The sequence below is a fragment of the Myotis davidii genome, unplaced genomic scaffold (assembly GCF_000327345.1).
Source record: "Myotis davidii unplaced genomic scaffold, ASM32734v1 scaffold524, whole genome shotgun sequence".
In the NCBI taxonomy this organism is placed as follows: Eukaryota; Metazoa; Chordata; class Mammalia; order Chiroptera; family Vespertilionidae; genus Myotis; species Myotis davidii.
The window spans coordinates 192,862-202,581 of NW_006299263.1; the positions used below are offsets into that span (position 1 = coordinate 192,862).

The 9,720-nt window shown below is 41.8% G+C and overlaps 1 protein-coding gene across 1 annotated transcript in view; it reads left to right on the top strand.

Annotated features, from left to right (window-relative positions):
- The window catches only part of ELP3 (elongator acetyltransferase complex subunit 3), an 89,451-nt gene extending 79,902 nt beyond the window's left edge, over positions 1-9,549 (top strand). The window contains exon 14 of the mRNA XM_015571163.1: positions 6,844-9,549. Within this exon, the coding sequence (XP_015426649.1) occupies positions 6,844-6,923 (80 nt within the window). The 3' untranslated portion in view covers positions 6,924-9,549. The remainder of the gene's footprint in view (positions 1-6,843) is intronic.
- The last annotated feature ends 171 nt before the right edge of the window (positions 9,550-9,720 follow it).

Genomic DNA, 9,720 nt, shown 5'->3' on the forward strand with positions numbered 1-9,720 from the left:
GGAGAGTTTGTTCTAGGCCTTTGAAATATGCTGTTGGTATTGTAATGGGGATTGCATTGAATCTATAGATTGCTTTGGGTAGTATGGACAATGGACATTCTGATGATGTTGATTCTACCAATCCTTGAACACAGTATATTCTTCTGCTCTAGTATGTCTTCCTCTATCTCTTTTTTCAACGTCCTGTAGTTTTCCAAGTATGCGTCTTTTACTTCCTTAGTTAAGTTTATTCCTACCTATCTTAATTTTTTTGTTTAAATGGTAAATGGGATTTTTTTAGTTTCTCTTTCTGTTAGGTTATTACTGATGTATAAAAAAGCCATAGATTTCTGGGTGTTAAATGACTTTGGCAATGTAGCAGGATACAAAATTATTAAATCTAGTTTTTTGATGGAGTCTTTACGGTTTTGAAACTTTTTTTAAAGTACAGTTGACATACAATATATTAGTTTTAAGTGTATAATAGTAATTAGACATTTATATAATTTACATAGTTATCACCCCGGTAAGTCTAGTAGCCATCTGACAACATACAGAGTTATTACAATATTATTGACTTGACATTCCTGTGACTATTTTTATAACTGGCAATTTTTATTTTTTAATTCCTTCATCTTTTTCACTCAAACCCCCTCCTATCTGGCAATCATCAGTTTGTTCTCTATGAGCTTATTTCTATTTTGGGGTGTGTGTTTTTTTTTTTTTGAGATTTCACATAAAAATGAAATCAGATGGTATTTGCCATGTTGTCACTAATGGGAAGGTTTTATTCTTTTTAATAGCTGAGTAATAGCCCACTGTACATATGTACCACATCTTCTTTATCCATCCTCTGTTAATGGGCACTTAGGTTGCTTCCATAGCTTGGCTATTGTAAATAATGCTGCAGTGAACATAGGGGAGCATATCTTTTCAAATAAGTGTTTTGGATTTCTTTAGATAAATACCCAGAAGTGGAATTTCTAGGTCATATGGTAGTTCTATTTTTAATTTTGGGGGCATCTCCATACTGTTTTCCATGGTGGCTATACCATTTTATAGTTCTAACAGTGCACAAAGATTCCCTTTTCTCCATATCCTCTCCAACACTTGATTTATTGATGATAGCTATTCTGAAAGGTGTCAGGTGATATACCTTATTGTGGTTTTAATTTGCATTTCCCTGATGATTAGTGATTTTGAACATCTTTTAATATGTCTTTTGGCCATTTGTATGTCCTCTTGGGAGAAATATCGATTTTGAGTTTCTCTGCTCATTTTTTAGTCAGATTGAGTTCCTTAAATATTTGAATATTAACTCTTTATCATATGTATCATTGGTGACTATCTTCTCCCATTCAGTGGGTTGTCTTTTTTTGTTGATGGTGGTTTTCTTTGCTGTGCAAAAGCTCTATAGTTCAATATCAAACATTTGTTTTTCTTTTGTTTCCCTTGCCCAAGGAGATATATAGCTAAAAATATGTATGTTACTAAGAGTGATTTCAGATTGTTTACTGCCTGTTTTCTTCTATGATTCCGGGTCTTAGATTTAAGTATTGAATCCATTTTGAGTTTATTCTTGCATGTAGTAAAAGAAAGTGGTCCAGTTTCATGCTTTTGCATGTGTCTCTCCAGTTTTCCTAACACTATTTAAATGATTGTCTTTACACCCTTGTATACTGGTATATTCTTGCCTCCTGTCATAGATTAAGTGAGCATATCGATTTGGGTTGATTTCTAGGCTCTCTATTCTGTTCCATTGATCTCTGTTTGTTTTTATGCAAGTACTTTGCTGTTTTGCTTACTATAGCCTGTGGTATAGTTTGATGTCAGGTAGCAGGATACATCCAACTTTGTTCTTCTTTCTCAAGATTATTTTGGCTATTCAGGGTCTTCAGTGGTTCCATATAAATTTTAGGGCTATTCTAGTTCTGTGAAAAAAATCCATTAGTATCTTACAGGGTTTGCATTGAATCTGTAGATTGCTTTGGGTAGTATGGACATTTTAATGGTGTTAATTCATAATCCTTTTGCTGGTGGAGGACTTTGCCTCAGTGTTGATGAAATCACGGTCTCTGTGAAGTTCATTTAGAGTGAAGCACAGTAAAGCAAAGCACAATAAAACGTGGTACGCCTGGACAGTAAATCTGCAAGCATTTATGGCATGTTGGTTACATGCTAGACACTGTACTGTGCTAAGTCCTAATGATGGACATCATTGACTTCAAAGAACTTAATTCTAGGACAGTATGGAGGTGCCCCCCAAAATGAAATAAAGCACAGCAATAAATCCCAGCTTCTTTTTGGATAAGGAAAGGTCATTTGTGGCAGGAACTAAAGCTGAAGGGCAAACCAGACTGGGCATGAAAGGCTGTATATCAGGCTGAGAAATTTGAGCTTTATCTTGGGACTCGCCCTTAGCAATTTTAAATAGGAGAGTAGCATAGTCTGATTTACCCCCTCTGAATTGATTTTTTTAATCCTCACCCAACGATATTTTTCCATTGATCTTTAAAGAGAACAGAAGTGAAGAGAGAGACATCGATTGGTTGCTCCCACATGAGTCCCAACCGGAGCCAGGGATCAAACCTGTATCCCAGGTACATGCCCTTGACTTGGAATCAAACCTATGACCCTTTGGTGTGCTGGCCACCACTCTAACCACTGTGCAGCCCCAGCCAGGGCTGAATTCTGATTTTAAATGGTGACGTGACCTCATGTGTTTATCAGTTGCTGCCCTTAAGCTGACGTGCCAGTTGTAATATTTTCAGTAAGAGAAAACTCAAAATGGCATAAAGTCAACATGGAGGAACCTTGAAGATATAGTGAGCTAAACCAGTCACGAAAGGACAAATACGTATGATCCCACTTAAAAGAGGTTCCTACAGTAACCAAATTCATAGGGACAAAAAGTAGAATGGTGGTTGCCAGAGACGGACGGGGAAGAAGGATTGGGATATGGAGTGTGCTTTACAAGATGAGTTCTGGAGATGGCGGTGAGGGTTGCACAACAATGTAAATGTACTTAATACCACTATACTGTATACTTGAAATTGGTTAAAATGGTAAATGTTATCTATTTTACCACAGTACAAAAAATTGTCCCCCAAAATGGCTTACACTAAATGGAAAACATTATTTCATAACAACTTCATTGTTGGAGTAGCTTCAGGGTTGGGCGAATTCATGGTTTCAGCGGTAGCATTAAGAGACCCAGGTTGTCTTCATCTGTCTGCTCTGCCATCCTCCACACATCAGCTTCATCCTCAGGCAGTTCCCCTTGCAAGACATCTGCCCCCGGCAGAAGTTACTTTCCAACACGACAGCCATGAAGAGAGACCGCCTTTCTCCATCTCTCTTTTTAAGACCAGGAAAGGCTTCCAAAGTCACGTATTGCTCAGCATCTGCATTTGAATATCTAACAGCCATTTCATCAGCAGCATGGCCAGCACTGAGCTCCCGATGTCCTCCTACATCCCTCCTCCTCACTGTCTTTCCAGTCTCATAGTGGCAAGCTCTCTTTTCGTCACAAACCTTTGGGCCATTTTGGACCCCTCTCCTTATGTCAGACCCTATATACATCAACAAATTATTTTCTTTTGACTCTGCCTTAAAAATGTTTTCAGACTCCGCCTACTTTTCACCACCATGACTTTGCTCTGAGCCACTTCCGTATCTTCCTGGGTTATCGCAGTAGTTTAACCGGTCTCACTGTTTCTGCCCTTGATCACTTATTCATTGAAAAAAAAATATTGGAGCCCTGACCGGTTTGGCTCAGTGGATAGAGCATCGGCCTGTGGACTGAAGGGTCCCAGGTTCGATTCCGGTCAAGGGCATGTACCTTAGTTGCGGGCACATCCCCAGTAGAGGGTGTGCAGGAGGCAGCTGATCGTTGTTTCTCTCTCATCGATGTTTCTAACTCTCTATCCCTCTCCCTTCCTCTCTGTAAAAAAATCAATAAAATATATTTTTTTAAAAAGAAAAAATATTGGAATTTTTAAATATGTGCCAGGTATTGCTCCTGGTCCTAGCAGTTCTGCAGTGACTAGAACAGATCAAACTCCCTGACCTCTTGGAGCTTTCTTTCATTCTGTTCTCAAAACAGCAGTCAGACTGATCTCTTTCAAATACAGTATAAGTCAGTCATGTCTCTCCTTTGATCAAAATCCTTCGTTTCACCTGCCCATGCTAATCCTATGTACCTGTAACTGAAGATGAGGAAAAGTCGGGCTTAACATGACGTTCCTGTTCTCTACTAAATGCTGCTATGCCACAGCCTAGTTCAGTTTGAATGTGCATTTTCAAGTGGGAGAAGGGGAAAGGGAAGAATCGTTTCTGGCAGGTAGGACTCTAGAAGTGGAAAGCACTGAATTGAGTGACTCCAGAGGCATCTGTGATAGAGTGATCATTCTGCCTCTCTTCCCGCTCCCCCTGCCTTCTTTCACAGAATTCTTTGGGCAAAATAGAGCTTTTAAAACATATTGAAACCTCTGTTAAATGGATGTTTTTTTAAATTGAGATATAATATACATGCAATAAAATACATTTTAAGTGTACTGTGTAATTAGTTTGTGCATGTGTATGTTCCCATGTAACTACTAATTCAGATCAAGATACATTTTGAGAACTCAGTCCATATTAGCTTCCAAATGTAACCAATATTCTAATTTCTGTCACCATAAAATTAGTTTTGCCTTTTCTGATGGAATCTTTTTTTTTTTTTTTAATGCTCACCCAAGGTTATTTTTTCCATTGATTTTTAGAGAGAGTGGAAGGTAGGGTGGAGGGGGAGACAGGGAGATACATAGATTGCATGTACCCTGGCCAGGGCAAGGATTTAACCTGGGAATCAAACCCTTAGGCCAACCCTCTATCCACTGAGCCAAACTGGCCAGGGCAATGGAATCTTTTATATCTAGTTTCTTTCATGCAAAACAAGGTATGATACTTACCCATGTTGTTGCAGATAGCTGTACATTTTTCATTGCTGCACAGTATTCCTTTTTTTTTTTAAAATACCACAATGTATCTATTCTATTGATAGATTTTGGGGATATTATGAATACATGTCATTTGTTGGATGTAAGAATTCTTTTCACTTGACAATACAAATGCTGGGTCATTGGATATGCTGATGGATAGAGGATCTGATAAAGTGTCCGTACCCCTCTGAGGGTTTTGAGAAATCTTCCTGTATTCAGTGGTCTGAGCTGTACTGCCTGACACATTAGTCTTCATGTCTTCTCCTCGCTCTAGCCCAGGCCACAATGTTGAACTGAAGTAATGATTAGAATGCAAAAACAAGGTGATGTTGTACAAGGTTATGAGTAACAGCAATCCTTGGATTAAAAGGGTAATTCTCTAGTGACCTGTTATCACAAGATATGGTTCTGTTAGCCCCATTGCATCAGTTCCATTTAGTACCTGAAAACTTTTGAAGGGGGTAGGAGATCCTATTCCTAAATAGCAAACGTTTAGGCCAAAGAATTAGGCCCGACTTGAGAGAACTAACAGTTAACTTGATTTCATGCACAGTACCGATCACTAGCAATACAAAGTGATGAACAAGATACGTGGAGCTTACCCTGCATTAGAGGCAGACCAGCCATCACGGTCCATTGTGGAGGGCAAAGCACTGTAAGGAAAACTCTGGTTTTCATTTACGTCACACAAAGTGCTCTGAATACGACCACACTACCGACCTGTGACATACAGGTTTCCACACGTAGGCAGTTCTGCAACACCAGCTGGGTGTCCTACAATTTAGCTCAAGTCCGACGCTATCTCCCTGGAGATAATGACAGATCTCACAGCTGAAGGGCTCAGTCGCACAAGACTGCTCCCACTTCAGATTCCAGTCACGAGTCTAGGTTGTTACCTGTGCTTCTAACCAAAGGGCTATAAATTGTAGGTTCCCACAACTCCCTCCTGAGGTTCAGTTAATTTGCCAGAGGGAACAACATGAGGAAAGAGGCAGACACTCACAGGAACTTAGAAGAATTAAAAATTCACTCCAGCCTGGAGCGTAGTGTTTAAGGAGAGAGTAGTTGCAGAAGATGGAAATATAATCAGATACTAGATCATGAAAAGCTTTAAAACAATAACAATAACAGCCAGTGTTTCTGAGGAATTGGCCTTTTCCAGGCTCTAGACTAATCACATTTCATGGACTACCTCCTGAATTCTCAGCATCCTTAACACATAGGAACATCGTTACAGACGATAAAACGACAGGTCCGGGCCTTCTCTAACGGATCAGAAGCCCATTCTCTTCACCACCCTCTAAGAGACTGTTACATAAGCCATGCTTTATCTTCCTATGGGCTCAGCTTCTTGGTGGCGGTGTACTTTGGATCGACTTAAATTAGCTAAAGTTCCTGCAATGTTTGCAAACATAAAACTGGTATAAATTTTTGGTGCTTATACTGATCATGTATCAAATCAATTAGTAAAAACAAAACTATAAATTAATGCAACTTAATTTCCTTAGTCTTAAATGTGACTGATGATATTTTGCTGAAGTTGTCGCTCGCGAGGAGTAAAGTGCAGCATACCTTTGTTCCTGGCGCTCTGTGGAAACCCCATTTTCCGCACCTCTGGTCTCTGCTTCCTAGAAAGCATACTGCTGTTGGGCTTCATTGGAGTGAAGACATCTCACATACGCAGCCTCTGAAAGACAGCACCTTGAATTCAAAATAATAGAAATGGTCCAAACTTATTAAAGTAAGATTCAGTCTGAAACGCAGTGTGGTCTGTGAGTGGGAGAGGGGAGAGTGGCTAGGAGGGAGTGTTTGGTGGCTTTTGAGGGTCACTGTGGTTATGAATAGTAGAGATTCTTACTTTTATAGTTTTGCTTCTTCACAGGGGTTGGCACCAGGAATTATTACAGAAAGATTGGCTACCGGTTACAAGGCCCGTACATGGTGAAGATGCTAAAATATTAGCCCCAAAAGTCCACCTGATGCAGTGTTTCTGGCAGGAAGTGGAGGTGTCTTGCATATTCAACAGAGAGGCTGAGCAAAGCAAATGGACCTACCCTGTCCCCTTGGCGAGAAGCTTCACCCTCATCCTGCAGCTGCGGAGACTGGAAACTGCTCTCGGCACGACCGCGCGTCTGGTGACCAAGCATGGAGCCTCTGGCGCTCGGCGCTCCTGTGCCCCGACCTGTGTGTTGTCAAGAAGTCACTCCAGTTTGCAAGGCTAAGTCATGTACCCAGTTTCTCAATTCTGCATGTGGCCAGCAAGTGACTTACTCAGACTGACAACAGCAAGTTAGTCAACTCATTTGGGTTCCATACTTCATGAAATAAAACTAGGTGGTGGGTAGGAGCAAAGTTAGGAGAAACTTATTTATATGGTATAGGGACAAAAAGGCAGGTTGAACACGTGAAAACTGACCGATTTTGACCTCTGGACTTGAACACAGAAGCATTCCAGCACACGAAAATGAGCTTTTCTTCCATTGCAAGTCATTCTGGTTTCTGTGATGTTGGCAGTAACTGTGACGGAGAGAGGAATTGACATATGTTTATGTTTCAAGCTTGAAACCAGCCCTTTTCATTCTGTGGTGGGCCATTACGAACATCCTTAATTTCCCAGTTTTTTGTCTCTACTTCCTACTCTCTTTATAACTGCAGAACAGCGTGGGCAGCACCTACGCCCAGAGAAACGATTGGCTTCTTCTGTCTCTCCTGAGCAGGCGGAGTCGGGCATACGTGTGTCTTGGGTTGCGTGGCCCTAAGTGAAGATGCCCTCCCACAGGAGCTGTTCCCTGCATTTTAATTCTTTAAGATGAATTTCCGTTTGCTTTAAATGGATAAAGATAAGAGTTCAGCTCATATGAAAGCAAAACTAAAAACGGTACTGCAGAACGGGCCCAAATCTAAAGATAGGAAAAAGATCGGCTTCTCGCAGCTCCACCTTGTTGAACTGTCTCGTAAGTCCCAGGTTATCTAAGGAGACTCCGCCTGGAGAGGGTCAGTCCATGAGAGCATGCCTGAAGCCTGTGCCCCTCGGCTTCTGTGGCGTTTCACAAGGATTATTAAATGGGATTGATTCTTCTCAGAGGCACAAAAAATAAAATCGACAGACAGAAGAATCATGTGAGGGGTTTTCCTCTCCCTGTAAACGCGGTGGCATTTGCTGTGAATATACAGGGTTGTTTCCAGCCTGTGACACTGTTCCCTCCCCCTGGGTGCCGTCTGCCATTTCATTCAACTGCCACGAGGCCAATGCACTGCCTTCCATGGGCTCGGTGGAGCCAGAGGCTTTCCATGAGCGTAGTTTAGGGCACTTAGCTGCTTCTCAATTATGTGTGTGTTTCCTTTAAAAATAAAACTGTTACGCTAACAAAGCATATACTGTGATGGCTGTTAGCACACATGACGAGCTAGAAGGGAGAGCGTGCTGGCCCAGGCTTGCCTCCACTGAAGTCTCTGCACCTCCAATTTCTCATCTGTCCTACTTAACTTCATGTGTCAAAATGTGTAAGGTGCAAACAAGTCCTTTGTAAAGTTGTAAATGGACTTTCACATGTAAGGTTCATTGTAAAATGACAGTTTAGAGCAAGTTTTTAAGACATAATTGCCTGTTTCTAATGGATAAGTCATTGTTTCATCTGGATTTTCATCTCAGGGCTCAGGAGCACCTACTAGCTCATCCTCAGCCGTCCTAGGAGTGAGTCTCCTAGCCTTGAGCAAAGATGCGGAGCTTCTCAGGCTTCCCGGGGTGCAGCCCCTGCAGCGTTCTGTCACCAGAACCAGCTTCTCTGCTGACTGCCAAGGACCTCTCCTGGCATTCGTGGCGCTTGGCACTCCGGGGGGCTGGCCGGCCTGGCCCTCCCAGAAATGGCTGCTCCTCAGTAGAGCAGCCGCCTCATAAGAAAGATCCATTAGGCAGGACCCTGCGGCCTCTGTATTAAACCTTGAAAGCTGCACCTTGGGTTCCTGATCTGTATCGAACAGCTGAGCAACCACCTCAAACCAAATAGCTCTGCTCAGTTCAGCTTCTTGTGATATCGCCTGGAGAGTTAAAAAATAAAATAAAATTAAGAACAGACTGAAATCTATTTGAATAGAAAATGAGATTTAAAAAAAAAAAAGATCCATATCACCCAGTGAAAGAATAAAGCTCAGTTTCTCAAATGTGGGAAAGAATGAACCCCCTTTAGAGGAAAAAATTTCCACAGGCTCAAAAGAATCCTGAGATGGCCCGGCCGGTTTGACTCAGAGGACAGAGTGTGGCCTGCAGACTGAAGGGTTGTGGGTGCCATTGCAGTCAAGGTCACGTACCTCAGTTTCAGGCTTGATCCCCAGCCTCAGTCTGGGCGCATGCAGGAGGCAGCATACCGATGTCTCTTTCACAGCGATGTTTCCCTCTTGGCTGTGTCTTCCCCCTCCCTTCCACTCTCTGAACATCAGTGAAAAGTATCCTTGTGTAAGGATTAACAAAAAACAAAGCCTGTTCTCTAAAAATATCCTTCAAATTGCAAATTTTCATTTCCAAAGATATTTTTGTGAGACTATCATTAAATTGAAAAACATCCTATCTAATAAAAGAGAAACATGGTAATTGGCATACGACCGCTACCCTTCCCATTGGCTAATCAGCAAGATATGCAAATTAACTGCCAGCCAAGATGGCGGCTGGCAGCCAGGCAGCTGACACGAACAGGGAGGATTGCTTGCTTCAGTGACAGAGGAAGCCAAGCTTCCGCGCCTGCCTTGCCAACCCCCCACCTGC